Consider the following 15,396-nt stretch of genomic DNA (forward strand, 5'->3'; position numbering starts at 1 on the left):
GCAAACATATCTGTGACTGCAGGAGAAGACCATGATTCACAGGTTCTGACGCATTGATGTGCAGGAGGAGCCTGTGCCAGGCCCTGACTCCCACTCCTCGCCATGAAGGAACTCTGCGAGGTGGGTGAGGCAGCGTGCAAGCCCAGGCCCATGAGGGTGGGGACATTTTTGCTTTCTTTTCTTTCTGATGCTTTTGGTGTCTCCCCACCTCCACCTCATGACATCATGATCCATACTGTAAAAACTCTGAGAAGGGCTGTCTTTCCCCCAATTTGGCTTCATACTCTGGAGGAGCTTGGCATTGTGTTAGACTCTGAGACATTCCCACGGCCCAGTCCTATTTAAAGACTGTCTCTCTATTTAGAGTTCACGATGGGGGACTAAAAGAAAAAAGACTCCCAAACCTAATGGGGGAACATGAGATAGGCAGAGGAAAAATCCAGTTTTCTTCTAAAAAAGGATAAATGGGCTCATGCCTCAAGTCTCAGGGTTGTCTTTTCTTTTTTTTGTTTTTGCTAACCAAGTGGAATTTTATTATGGGTTACGAAGTGAGCTCTCTCTAGTACTGAAAGTCCCCGAAAGTCCTTGCTCACTCAGTAGCATGCCATTTAAGAGCCACATGCAGATGGGAAAGAGAATGAAGCCAAAACGGAGCTGTACAGTTCTGCCTGCTACGCACTGCTTCCACAGCCCTTGCTGGGGACCGAGCAAGCCGCCTGCCTCCTTTTATGAACAACAAAACTGTGATGAAGGCAACAGGAGTCAGAAAACTATTCATTCCAGGAAGGCCCTGTATCCGGTGAGATGTAAGAAGTACAACACGCACAGGATGCGCCTTGGGTCAGGGGGACGTGACGAGCCTGCAGCCTTTGTGTCCTCTGCCCCAGAGAGGCCGTGGCCAAGCCCGTAGCTCCCACCTAAGCACAGCTGGGAGCCCAGATTGCGACCGAATGGCCACCTCCACTGGCATGTCCTTGCTCCTGCTGCCGCTGCTGCTTCTGGGCTGGGCTGGCACTGGTGCCGTGGCCGAGGCCGTGGTGTGTGCGGGGACTGCCTGCTACACGGCCCACTGGGGCAAGCTGAGTGCGGACCAGGCCCAGGTTAACTGCAGCACCAACGGAGGCAACCTGGCCACAGTGAGGAGCGCTGAGGAGGCCCAGCGTGTCCAGCAGGCCCTAGCCCAGCTTCTTCGACCCGAGGCACCACTGACTACACGCACAGGCAAGTTCTGGATTGGGCTCCAGCGGGACAAGGGCAAGTGCCTGGACAGCAACCTGCCGCTGAAGGGCTTCAGCTGGATTGGTGGTGGGGGCGACACACCGTACACCAACTGGCAAAAGGAGCCCAAGAACACGTGCATCTCCAAACGCTGCGTGTCCCTGCTGCTTGACCTGTCCCTGTCGCCCCCCACCGGCCGCCTCTCCAAGTGGGCTGAGGGCCCCTGCGGGAGCCCTAACTCCCCGGGAAGCAACATCGAGGGCTTCGTGTGCAAGTTCAGCTTCGAAGGCATGTGCCGGCCCCTTGCCCTGGGGGGTCCAGGCCAGGTTACCTACACCACCCCCTTCCAGGCTACCAGCTCCTCCCTGGAGGCCGTGCCCTTTGCCTCGATGGCCAACGTGGCCTGTGGGGACGAGGGCAAGGAGGGGAGCCATTATTTCTTGTGCAAGAAGAAAGGCGCCGATGTGTTTGACTGGGGCACCTCTGGCCCCCTCTGCGTCAGCTCCAAGCTAAGCTGCAGCTTCAACAATGGGGGCTGCCAGCAGTACTGCTTTGATGGGGGTGAGGGTTCCTTCCGCTGCGGTTGCCAGCCAGGGTTCCGGCTGATGGACGACCTGGTGACCTGCACCTCCCGAAACCCCTGCAGCTCCAATCCCTGCAGAGGGGTGGCCACATGCAAGCCCGATTCCCTCGGGAAAAGTTATAGGTGCCACTGCCCCCCAGGCTACCAGCTAGACCCGAGTGAGCTGGACTGCAGGGACGTGGATGAATGTCAGGCCTCCCCCTGCGCCCAGGAGTGCATCAACACCCCTGGGAGCTTCCGCTGCACCTGCTGGGTGGGCTATGAACCTGATGAGGGGACCTGCCGGGACTTGGATGAGTGTGCCCCAGGCCGAAACCCCTGTGCCCAGGCCTGTACCAACACCGATGGCTCCTTCCACTGCTCCTGTGAGGAGGGCTACAAGGTGGCTGGTGAGGATGGCACCCAGTGCCAGGATGTGGACGAGTGCACAGGCCAGGGGGCCGGCCCCTGCAGGGACCTGTGCTTCAATGTGCCGGGCTCCTTCCGCTGTGGCTGCTTGCCAGGCTGGGAGCTGGCCCCCAATGGGGTCTCCTGCATCCTCGGCCACACGTCCCCTGGACCTCCCACAGAGGGACCTGCGCCCCCCACAGACAGACCTGCACCCCAGGGAGAGGGCCAAGGGAGCATCGCCCCTTCTGCCATAACATCCAGTCCCCCCAGAGGCCCTGAGGACACTTCTGAGGAGGCACCCACCATGGGGAGACCCTCCCTGCCCTCCAACATCCTCTTCACCCATGCCCCACCCAAGCTCCTGGCCTCCAGTGGGCCCCCCAGCAACAAGGTGGAGCCCAGCACCAGCCGCCCCACGGCTGCTGCTGGCCATGCTGAGTCTGCAGACGGGGATTCCATGGCCAAACAAAATGAAGGCAGCACCAATGGGCAGAAACTGCTTCTATTCTACATCCTGGGCACTGTGGTGGCCATCTTACTACTGCTGGCTCTCGCCCTGGGGCTACTGGTCTACCGCAAGCGGAAAGCAAAGAGGGCAGAGAAGAGGGAGAAAAACACCCCAAGCGCAGCTGACAGTTACTCCTGGGTTCCCGAGCGAGCTGAGAGCAGGGCTAAGAAGAATGAGTACAGGTAAGAGAGCTCTGACAGGAGGTGGGAGGGCCTCAGGGGACGTGGAGGGGGCAGGTGACTGGGCAGCATAAGCCAAGCAGAGGCCAGGACCAACAGTATCACCTACACTGGATGTTAAACAGTAAATCCCCGTCAGTCAGCCTGGAGGCACTCGAGAACATCGTGTGGTGAGCGCTCACCTGGCACAGGTGGGCCTGGCTCTGGGGGTCTAGATGTAGGCGAGACAAGGAGCCAGGGACTCGCAATCTGTCATCTTTTATTTTCCGTAGTCCAACGCCCGGGACAGACTGTTGACGGGAGATGACCCCAGATCCTTTCAGTGTCAGATGACTGCCACCATCCTCAGATCCTGAAACACCCGACCAAAGCAGGACCTCGTCCTTCCCAAAGACTGGACTGGAATCTTAGCAAACAGTTGTGAACTTTCTCCTCAAAAGGCTTCGCGCTTGGGCGTTTGCAGGCATCTTCTGTGTGTGCTGTTGCTACGCAGCGGGGTGTCGTTTCGCGAACTGTGAATGTTGACGGTGCTCACTCACTTCTCTTTTCAAACTGAAATGTGACTGATTTCACTTTTTGCATTGATTCAGGGTCCAGGGATCAGAAGACCGGGGCTAATGGGGCTCCTTTGTGCTGCGCCTCTGTTCACCTTCGTAGTCTGAAGAAGAAAAGGCAGTCTGCTAGTCAGGGCTCAGATGACAGGCTCCTCCTAGCAGAAGAGAGACTAGGTCAATTAACTGTTTAATTGTATTAACGATGTTTTTTCTTTTTGTCAAAGGGAGAATCTGGAGGACTGGAAAATTTGTCTTTACTTTTACCATTCTGCTTTTTGCCATTCTTGAGTTCTGTACTGTTGAAACCCCAGAATGGTCACAAGCACAGGGAATGGCTCAGGAGCCAGGCAGGAGGCAGATAGTTTAGAAATCACACCTCCTATTTCTTAAGTTTCTAATAGTCTTGGTTTCTGTGTAAGTAAAGTTTGAAGAAAAAAAGAGGGAAATGTTTGAAGTGAGTGAAAGGTATTTTTGGAAATGTGATCTAAAGGGCTAGTGAGAGGGGCGGGAGATTGTTTCACAAAGGTGAATGCACGGACATTAAAGCGAGTTAGGCCACTGGTGAGGGGAACAGGAAGAGGGAACAAACCAAAAGCAGCTTGTCTCTGAGCCAGGGCGGGCACCAAAACAGTGCCGAGCCTTCCGTCCCCACTCCCCAGCGCTGTGATGTGCTGTGTTTTGAAAGCTGTTGTTATAAAGCATTTCAGCCTAGTTCGCCATCGGTATGCATCCTGAGAATGCTGAACCCTGATTTCAGGGTGTCACACCACAGAGTTAGGGACTGGGCATGTGGAATGCCATTACAGCATTCTTCAAGGGGTTCTTATCCTTCTATTTAAAAAAGGGAGGGGCGGGAGAAAAAGGTTAAAATCTTGTAACTTAAAAGCTGTCCCAAGCAATGTCAACTCCTGTCCTCCTTGGTAAGTGCACACTTGCGCGGACTCCCTCCTACAATGCGCGGTCCGTAGCTCTCTGGAGGCACAGTCCTGCCTGCTGGACACTACAAAGCAGCCCTTAGAGTTGCCGAGGGTCAGAGTGCTAGAAGTTTCCTGAGCAGCAGTTGGGGTCTCAGGTCACCTGGCGGCTTCTGCTCATGTCCTGTCAGAGAATGGACAGAGGGAATGGGTCTCTTTCTAAGGACTCCAAAGTTTGTGCCTCTCAGAACAAAAATGATCTAATTATTCTGATTTTGCTTTAGAAATGCACCTGTCCTGGAGGTGGACCCTGGGACAGTTGAGTAATGCCGTGGGTGCACCGCCTTTAGGGTTAAAGAAATATTCTTTTGCCAATTTTGAAACGTAGATGTTATAGCTCAGTTTTTTGTTTTGTTTAAGAAAATGAAAAACTGAAATGATGAAAAACTGAAATGATGAAAAAGAAAGATTGAGGCTTTGCGGGGCTTAACAGGATGTTCAGGACTTATGCTTTCTAAAGTCATCTAATATTCTTCAGTTTCCAGTTGGAAAACAAGGATTTAACACTTGAGCAAAACAGAGATTGTCAGTTTGGCACTACTTGGTGGGCACAAGACCCTCAAACTGAGGTTTGCACTCTGCTGTGTGGAAACCAACCATCCAACCACTCAGCTAGTTTAAGAGCCTGAGCAGATGGCTGCTGAACAGTACCTGGGTGTGAGTGAGAACAAACCCACATTCAACATCTTCCCCTTCTTCCATTCCTACTCTTATCATTTGGGGTGATGGGAAGATACTCCTTTAAGGACTGAGCAGATGCTGTGGGGTCCTGAGTTTGCTGAGATGATAAGATGCCCACTCATCTTCACAGTGTTGTGATTCCTGAGATACCCCAGCCCCTTGTTCTGGCCTCTGTGTTCAATTTTTCTGTGGGTGGGAACATGCAACCCTGGTCCCAACCCCAGGAGGATCTTGGAGCCCCTCTGTGGAACCCACATGTGGAGAAAGGGTTGATAATAACACAGTTCTTCAGAATCTCTCCCTGACAAGGTGGTGTGCCTCACAGGATGGAAATCATTGGCCTTAAATGCTTTAGCCTCCCCTCTAACTCTGCAGTTACTTTGAAGCATGTGGATCCTTGTTTGGGGAGCTCGAGGGCCACAACTGGTCTGGATAAACACATGCCCAGTGGCCGAGGGGCTGTTGACAAGCTGTCCAGTTATCAGATGGGCCGGGTTGTGGAGCTGGGCGAGAGGCACTCTTGGTCCCTCCAGGAGAGTGTGCAGTTTGTTCTGCCCCTGTGGTGACCACTCCCACAGTATCATCGGGCTTGGCATCAGCAGAGGCTGCTGTTGCCCTCAAGCAGCAGAACCAGCCGGGGCTATGGGCGCAGGGAGAGGGCATCACTTGGCAATTTGCTGAAGGACAATGGGGATTATTCTTTGTCCAAATAGAATTTCCCATAGCTCAGTAATTCTGGGAGACTCTTAGAAAACTGTATTCAGGACTAATTCACCCCTCCCACCTCCCAAAACAGAACATTTAGAAGGGAGATGCCTCCTTAAACTGGCAGCTCATGGTGGTCATTTTGGAATATTAGGTGACAATTGTTGCTGTTTTCTCTTATTCGTTTTTGGATTGCATGTTGTGTGGGTGGGTTACACCATGTTCCACTTTGCAGAGAGAAGGAAAGCAGGCTGGAGGCCCCATCTAACCCTAAGTATCATTCAATGATAGAACAGAAATCTTCAGAAAAGCTCATCTTAATATCTTCTTTCTGATGATTAGGAAACAAATGGAGCAAAATTTTAACAGTCATATGTGCGTGTCTATGGACACTGTGTAGGATGAACTGAGTTGTAAATGGATTTCTTTTCTCTTAAACACACATGTACAAGTTGCTATTCTCTTTTAAGCTCTTCTCATGAACCCTTGTGTGAGCATACGTGTGTTGGGGCCTGAGCTTTTATCACTGAACAGCCTTTGAAGAATATGGATACGATTGTCACGTACCTTTGTTCAATCCTCTTTCCCATAACTATTTTTGTGGCAACTAAGAGAACAGAGATGAGATTTGATTTAATTTTTTTTTTTTTTACTGAATTCAAAATAAAGCCATTTTTAAAAGCAAATACAGGAAAATCTTTTCCTATTATTTTCCTTGTTAGCTTCTACATTGTTTAAATCAGGGAAACAGTGAAGTATTGCTTTTTAGCAGCTGCAAAATGGCTTAGTGTCCTCTACCTATTTCCATCACCTTGAAGAGCCTTAGCAAGGGAATCTGAGACATGACCCCTGAAAACATCTGCCCCTGCTCTGGCTGCAAACTCAGTGCTTAAATCTCTATGACTTGTGGAGTTTGTCTACCAAAAAGAGGGGAGGAGGGTGGACAAGAATCCAAATTTTCCACATATTTAATATTCAAATACCCTATTGCTTTCCAGATTCCCAAGTCTAGTAAATAGTGAAGTAGTGTTTTTTAAAAAAATGAACTATGTTTCAGTCTGTGTTTGGAGATAGTGCCCATCTGTTTTAGAAACTATAGAATTCCTTTCTCCCATTGTAACTCTTATCTGCAAGGTAGCATGCATTTCCTTTCTGCAGACTTTGCCTGCTCTTCCCCCTGGGCTGAAGTTCTTTGTGCAGATTTAGCTTAAGCTTGGACAAGATCATGTGTGAGGCTTGGTTCCCTGCTATTAAATGTGATTGTGTCAGTAATCACTTCGTAAATCTCAATGAAAATGTAAGTACTCTTAATATGTGTATTTGAAATTCGTCCGACTAATTCTGGAATTACGGGATTTATTTTCATCACCCTATGCATAAATGTTTCATGGGTTGTGGGGAGAGTAGGCTTGACCACTGCTCTGCTTCTTGGAGGTTGGACAAACGTGTGTGGAATCTCGGGTCAGCCTTTAAGAAGTGACAGCTTTGTCTTCCTTCACACTTTCTGTTACCCACCTGTTCTAATAAACACTGGAATATATTTGCTGTGAGCTTGTTTTAATATATTTCATAACAACTCAAAATATGTGGCAGAACCTGCATCTGTGGTCATTAGATTTATCCGTTTTGGCTCCAGGAAGTGAAGAAGCTGAAACATGCTACCTTCTTTTGAGCAAGTCTTTAAAAAGGGAAACAAATAAATTTTAAGACCACAATTGCCATAGAATTGACTTTGACTTATGGTGACAGCACGTGTGTCAGAGCAGATATGTGCTCCATAGGGTTTTCAGTGGGTGATTTTTCGGAAGCAGATCGCTGGGCCTTTCTTCCGAGGTGTCACTAAACCTAGAGCCGGTGAGGTGGGTGCAGTGCACTGCCACCCTGTGTGGTACTGGTGACAGTGGGCGCTGTCTCAACGCTCTGCCCGCGGGAACACCGCATGCGGAGTGGTACTGGTGACAGTGGGCGCTGTCTCAACGCTCTGCCCGCGGGAACACCGCATGCGGAGTGGTACTGGTGACAGTGGGCGCTGTCTCAACGCTCTGCCCGCGGGAACACCGCATGCGGAGGGATTGTAGGTTGTGCAGTGACCGAGGCTGCAGAGACCCAGACCTGCTGAAGCTCCCAGACTTCGCATTATGATCCAGGTCCTCTCATCCATGTCTTGTCTTCATGGTTTAATTCCCTGCATCTTTTTAATTGGGTGGCTGACACTTGGTGAAGGATTAAACATGTCCAGTTGGTGTGATGTGAAGATACCATTCTACAATTACCACCGGACCATTTATCACCACTTTGGCAGTGAAGCCTTTTCAGTTTGTTGAACTAATTGGACAGGCAGAGCCAGTCATTGGTGTCTGGCTGCACAAATCTGTGGTACAATGTTGGTCACAGCAGATGGTGGTCATTTCCAAGTCAGCCTGCTTCTCAGATCAAGCACTTGTTTAAGGGCTGTGACAAAAGGAACAGGCTCCGGTGAGGATAAAGCACTCTGCTCTTTCTGTGCCAATGGTATGAGATGCTGGAAATAAATGCTCATGGTTTACGGTCAAACACAGCTGATCCGTTAACATAGTACATTTGGAAAATTAACCTTAATATGAATAACCGCAGCTACCCCCACGTACACAATGCACCCACAAACACACACACACAGACACGCACACCCACAACACAAACGAACATGCAGATACCCACACAAATACACACAAATATATACACCTACAAACACACACATACACACGATTCTAACATCCTTCTTCTTCATAGTGAAAAACCTGAGGTTAGTGTTTCCTGATATAGAAAAAGCCTATGAGCCAAAATACCAACTCCATTATTATTATTATTATTGTTAATATACTGTAGTTTTAGACAAGTTTTAAGTTTACTGAAAATACAGAGTTCCTTTCAGGGCTTCGAATCAGTTCATTCCAATTCAAACCCCTGCTTAGAATTTGTATTTCTACCCCAGATATACTGAAGCAGAATCTACATTTTAACAAGATCTCCAGGTGATTCTTATGTATAATAATTTTTGGAAACCACTACTCTACTAGTGGTTCTCAGACTTGGTCCCTACCATCAGCATTAGCATTGCCTGGGAACTTGTTAGAAATGCAAATTTTCAGCAGGGGTTCAAACCAGAAGGAACCTGTTCGAAGCCCTGGTTCCTATATACCCCCTCTCCCTTCTACACACAGTTTCTCCTATTATTACATCCTGGATTGGTGTATTACAGTTGTTACAATTATTGGACCAATCTTCCTTCTCTTCCTTCCTTCCTTCCTCTCCCCCTCCCTTCCTTCCTCTCTTTCTTTTTCTTTAAAGTATGACAGGTAATGCAGTACAAAGAGTAAAAGCAATAGCAGGTGAGTATGTTATTCCTCTGGAGTCCCTGGAGCCCTGGTGGCACAGTAGTGAAGTGTTCGGCTACTAACCAAAAGGTTGGCAGTTCAGATCCACCAGCCGCTCCTTGGAAACCCTATGGGGCAGTTCTCCTCGGTCCTATAGAGTCACTATGAGTCGGAATTGACTTGACGGCAATGGGTTTGGAGTCCCTAGGTGGTGCAAACAGTTAAGCACTCCACTACAGGCCAAAAGGTTGGTGGTTCAAACCCACCCAGGGGCACCTCGGAAGACGGGCCTAGCAATTTACTTCTGAAAGGCTACAGCCTTGCAAACCCTATGGAGCAGTTCTATTTCTGCACATACGGGGTTTCCACGAATCAGAATCCACGTGATGACAGCTAACAACAGCAACACGTTCCCCTGCTTTTGCTCAAAGTAGTGAAAGACAAAAAACACAGAAATCACTTCATAATAAACACTTTCCTAGAATTTATAAAAGCAAAATAAAACAAACCTTTAAAGTCTTTCAAATTAGTCTTTATATAGAGGACAAAAACAAAACTTTACAGCCCCCAAAGGGCCTCTTATTTCTTTCTTGTTCCCATAACTCTGACCTCCTTCTGGAAATAAGCTGTCCCTGGGTGGTGCAAACGGTTAACGCACTCGGCTGCTAACCAAAAAGTTGGAGGTTCATCTTGAAAGAAAGGCCAGGTGATCTACTTCCAAAAAATCAGTCATTGAAAGCCCTGTGGCACACAGTTCTACTCTGGCACACATGGGGTTGTCATGAATCAGAATCAACTCCATGGCAACTGGTGTGGAAATAAATATGGGTTTTGAAGTTGGTCATTTTGGAATCCTGGGCTCAACCACCTATTAGCTGTGAGACCTTCCTTGAGCAAGTTACTTAAACTTTCTGAGGTTGTTTCCAAATCTATGTAATGGAGATATTTTCTTACAGCTTTTTTCTGAAAAGTAAATGATATGTCTTTTGCATTTTATTGACAAATTACAGGCACTCAACAAATACTGCTTTCCTTCTTCTCGGCTCAGAATTTTTAGTTTGCTTTGAAAAGGGACTGTCTTTTTTTAATTTTGTATCTATCTATCTATTGGTGATAATATATACAGCAAGATATATACCATTTCAACAAACTCTACATTTTTCAAGTTGTGTAACTGTTCTTGCTATCCTTTTCCAACTTTTTCCACCACCACTAACATAAATTCTCTGCTCCCTAAGCTTCTCATCTAAACTTTTGAGATGATATTGTCAATTTGATCCTACATAGATAAATATTTGAAAGAGCTTTAATGCTTCAGCAGACATACTTTACTAATTAAGCTGACTAAACTGTTATTTGATTCTAAGCCGACTTCCAGGGAAAAGTTTTGGTTTGAGGTTTAAGGTTTGAAGATTCTTTCAAGGCAATAGTTTCCAATGTCTGTCCAGTCTTGGCCCTGTGATGAATCGGTCTTGATACATTGTTATTAACTAAAGTCCATAGTTTACACTGGAGTTCACTCTTTGTACTGTACAGTCTATAAACCCATTGCCATTGAGTGGATTCCAACTCACAGCGACCCTATATGACAGAGTAGAATTGCCCCATAGGGCTTCCGAAGTTCTGATCTTTATAGAAGCTGTAAAAACGGCATGGGGGTGGTGTCTGGCCTCCTCCAACTTCATGAGGGGGAAGGAAAATCAAGATCAACAGCCCAAAGCTGATTTCTATGAGGCAGGGGTCAGACATGCCTCCTCTCTCCACCATCTTTACCAATTCTGACACCAACCATCCCTCCCACAGCACTCTCTACGGGGTTCAATAATTCATTGCAATGGACACACAGAACTCACAGACAGTATTCACAATTATGAGGTTTATTAGGGAAGTAACAGTTACAATTCAGGCTCAGGAACACTCAAGATACAGTTCTTCCATCCGGACAGCCTCTTCCCAGTTGTGCTTGTAGGCACACCTCTCCCTGGCCCTCAGTCTCTGCCCAAAGGCACTCAACTTTCTATCTCCGTGGGCTGGGAAGTTCACTGCGCCATCTCCTGCTGCTGGGTCTCTGCTACTGGATCTCTTCTGCTGGTGGTGGTGGTGGTGGCAGCAGCTAACTAAATTGTTTTCTGCTAACTAAAATGTCTTAAATGCTAGGTAAATCTTTCAAATATGATCCAGTTACAAAAAATAATTTATATAGAATTGTATCTATTGTACAAGGAAAATACATTTGTATTGCTATCAAATAAGACGGAAACGTTGAAACCTAAGACTTAGAACATATGTGTTTATCTTATGGCTTTTAACATACCAAGTTCTCAGGCAATTTTTGCATGTATTTAGTCAGAGGAGATAAAGATAGTAGAGATAATAATAATAAGCCCCCAAACCACAAGGTTTTCCTGAGTTATATTTTGACATTACAGCTGCTTAAAGGGAGCAAAACTGATTGGTTTGCCCTTCACATCCTCTTCGTACCCACTGGCTCATTCTTTTGGGAGGATATTTTGGACAGGGAAACTGTCAAAAGTGCAGAAAGAGGCAAAAGAGAGGGGAAGGTCCTGCTACTCCCCAAGCTGACTATCAGCTTAAGAATTTTGACCTGAGAGAAGGCTCTTCATTGGCTGTCTTCACACAGTACCCTCTACCAACTATCCAGGGGGTCAGCAACAGGATTCACCCTCAAGCTGATGTATTGTTGCCCCTCAATAAATTCTACTTGCTGGTTTTTTACTTGAGGTTTGTCACCATTGACTTGGATGTTGTTCTTATTTTCTGGTCGAAATTGGTCCATAGAATTAGCTTATGTTGAAGAACGAAGTGGAAGGATGGAAGGGAGAGAGGGCAAAAGGGAAGGAGGGAGAGAGGGGGAGAAAAAGAGAGAAGGAGATAGAGGAAATAAGAGAGAGAGAGAGAAAGGGGAGGGAGAAGAGGGAAACAGAGGGGAAGACAGACGAGGAGAGGACAGAGGAGGATAGGGATGGAGAGGTGAGGGGATGGGAGCGTAGGGGAGGTGAAAGGAGAAGGGAGGGGAGGAGAGGAGAGGACAGATGAGGAGAGAGGAAGGGAGGGGAAGGGAAGGGACAGGAGAGGGGAAGGGAGAGGAGAGGAGGGGGAAGGGAGGGGAGGGGAAGGGAGAGGAAGGGGAAAGGAGGGGGAAGGGAAGGAGAGGAAAAGACAGATGAGAGGGGAGGTGAGGAGAGGGGAAGGGAGAGGAGGGGAGAGGAGAGGAAGGGGAGGTGGTGAGGCCCTTTGGGCATTCACAGCTCTCAATTTCTGGCCTGAGATAACTCAGGCGTTTCCCTCACTGCCCTGCTCGGCTTCCTGGACCAAACTTGCAGAGTGAGGAGCTATTTCTGCTGACCTTGGCCGAGGACCAATACCCTTTGTATAATGCTGTTGTCACCTTTTCCTGCAAAGCATTGCTTATCTTTTCCACTTTATGTTTCACACTTGTCCACATAATTTATATGAAAAGACTTAAGCTGGACTCCTGACTTCTACTCTATTGGGCTTCTTCTATGTTTAAATATCATATGAAAATAATGTAATTCGTGAAGTGGAAGAAAATTATTGCTCTAGGATCTTTCTTTTTCCCAAAAGACTATGTCACAAACTAAATTTTTACCTCATTGTAAAAACTATAACTCCCTCCCTAAACATATATAACCCTGTGAATTGTAGCCCCCATCCTCCCTTTCACAGTGGGTGTACTGGGAGTAAGTCCTACCCATCAGTCAATCAACCAATCAATCAATCTTACCAGGCTTGTCCACCATGCTGTTCCAATCCTTCAAGTCCTTACTGACCCTCTGTCCATGTCTCCCATTCTGCTTGGCTTGTCAGCTTTTCCTTGTCTATCAGTTTTGTCCTTCTATGCAAAGGTATATTGTTAGGTGACTGAGCTACATTTGGCAAATTGCTTCCTTTACTAGTATGAAATATAACTCTTTAACTAGCAAGCTAAATTTTGTCTGATTATTAGAACTGCTACAACTGCTTCATCATCTGTTGCATTTAACGAAAACACACTTCTTGTTTGTTTGTTTTTTTTAATTTTCTGCCTCTTGTGTCTCTTTATATTATCTTTATCTCTTGAAAACAACAAAGCTACATTTCACTTTGAGCTTTTCTTTCTTTTTTTTTCTTTTATCCAGATAAAACGTCTTTGTCTTTTAAATGGAAGATTTAACCTATTCACATTTATTGAGATTGCTAATAAATTCTTAGTGGCTTATTTTTTATATTCTCTTTAGAATTTTTTTTTCTTGGTGTTTCTATTCTCTTTATTGTCAATTATTGGCTTGATTGAGGTTTTTGACCCATTTTTCCCTCTAATAGGTTGGAACGTATAAAGTCTGTTTCTATTCTTCAAATGCTTAGCCTTAATTTTTTGTCTTCCATACTTAAATCTATATCATCCTATCTTATGTTAATTGCTATCCATTTCTTCACTTGAAGACAAGATAAAAACCCAGCAATGTTTATTTCTCTCTCTCCTTTTCTCAAACTATCCAATCTCCACCATAATCACCCATCTTGACTGCATCAGAATTTAATTTTCAATTGTTATAATATTTTTACAAGCAACACATTTAAATTCCAAGAGTTTTTTCTTGATTCTTTTCTCCCCCCACCTCTAATTCCCAGTGCCTCTTGGATTCAGTTTTCATTGGAGTGGGGCTAAATATTGTGTGATTCCCTCCCCTCCACGCCCCCACCCTGAGAGGGTTATCAAAGAGTAGATTTTCTGAATCCTTGTATGGCTGGGAATGCTTGTTTTCCCAACTGAATGACTGCTTACCTGGATATAGATTTCTATGTTCTAAAGTCTTGTCTCTCAGAACTGGGAGGTATTGAACCATTGCTTTCTTGTGGTCATTGTTAGTGACTGATGAAAATGTTGATGTCAAACGGACTTTGTTTCCTTTCATGGGTGATTTCTTGTCCTTGTCCCGCTCCCTGAATTTTTTTTTTTTTTTTTTACTACTCTATTACTCTACCATTATCTTTGGGGTTCTAAGAGTTCACTATAAGTACACAGGGGTGGTTCTTTTCTCATCTGCTTGCACTAAGCGAGCACTTTCTAGCTTGGGATGATGCTTTATTTCAGTGGGTTTATAACCTGAGCATGAGTCAGAATCCCCTGGTTGTTATTGTTGGTTGCTGGGAGTAGATTATGATTTATAGGCACCAGGGCCTCTCTTCCAGAGTTTCTGATTCAGCAGGTCTGGGGTGAGGTCCACGAATTTGCATTTCTAATGAGATCCCAGGTGATGCTGGTGATGCTGGTGCTGCTGGTCCAGGGACCCACTTGAAGAACCATTGCCTTATTTAGTTTTGGGTAATTTTCTTTTTTTATTCTTATAAATATACCCTCCCCTCTATTCTTTTGACTTTCTTATTCTGGAAACTATTTTTAGATGGTTCTATTTTCCATGTCACCTGACTTTCCTTCCACACGCTCCATTTTTCTATCCTCTTGCAGTGGAATATACAACTTCCTAAAAAACTTCCCCATGACTCTTGCCCAGCCTTAATTCTCCCATAGCACCGGTCACCTTCTAACATACTGCATAGTGTACTTTTGTATGTTATGATTATTGTTGATTGCCTACGTTTGTCTGCTAGAATGTGAACCCCCCCAAAGCAAGGAATTTTGTCCTTTGGTCTCTGACATGCCCAGGCCATCTTGATCCAGGGGCATTAAAACAGTACAGCATTCAGGGTGAAGGACTCACCCTATTGGAAACCTGGATGTTGTCCTTCACATTCTGTCCCCCTCGACACTGACACAGAGTCTCATCAGCTCCACCTTCATGGCCCTGCTCCCCTGTCTCCTGTCTCAGACAAGGGGCACTGCCCTCACTCGGATCTTCATTGCTGCTCCCAGGAATGCCGCCTTCATGTCCACCTGCGTTCAGGGCCCTCTTCTTCCAGCTCCTGGAACAGACCTTGAGGCAAGCATTCAAATGCAAGGAGTTTACAGGAAGCCCAGGGAACAATGGTAGGGATGTGGGGAAATGATAGAAGTGTGGGAACTCTGAGAAATGGTGCAAAACACACCACTTATCCCACTTAGGCCAAGGGGCATCGGGTATTTATACATTGACTCCTGTCAATAATGGTAGAGGGCTGCTCCAGGGGGTGGGCGTCCCAGCACTTCCAGACAACCAAACATGTGGGCAGAATGGCCTTCTACCCTTGGGATAGAGAGAGCCCTGAGGAGAAGAGATACAGACACTGGC

At 46.6% G+C, this 15,396-nt stretch overlaps 1 protein-coding gene across 1 annotated transcript; it reads left to right on the forward strand.

The window, feature by feature from the left end:
• The first annotated feature begins 861 nt into the window (after window positions 1-861).
• On the forward strand, window positions 862-7,421 carry CD93 (CD93 molecule). Its single transcript, XM_004376418.2, has 2 exons — window positions 862-2,881; window positions 3,151-7,421. The coding sequence occupies exons 1-2, from the start codon at window positions 951-953 to the stop codon at window positions 3,173-3,175; spliced, it is 1,956 nt and encodes a 651-aa protein (XP_004376475.1). The 5' UTR covers window positions 862-950; the 3' UTR covers window positions 3,176-7,421.
• Window positions 7,422-15,396: the final 7,975 nt, after the last annotated feature.

The sequence above is a fragment of the Trichechus manatus genome, unplaced genomic scaffold (genome assembly GCF_000243295.1).
Source record: "Trichechus manatus latirostris isolate Lorelei unplaced genomic scaffold, TriManLat1.0 scaffold00042, whole genome shotgun sequence".
NCBI classification, from domain to species: Eukaryota; Metazoa; Chordata; class Mammalia; order Sirenia; family Trichechidae; genus Trichechus; species Trichechus manatus.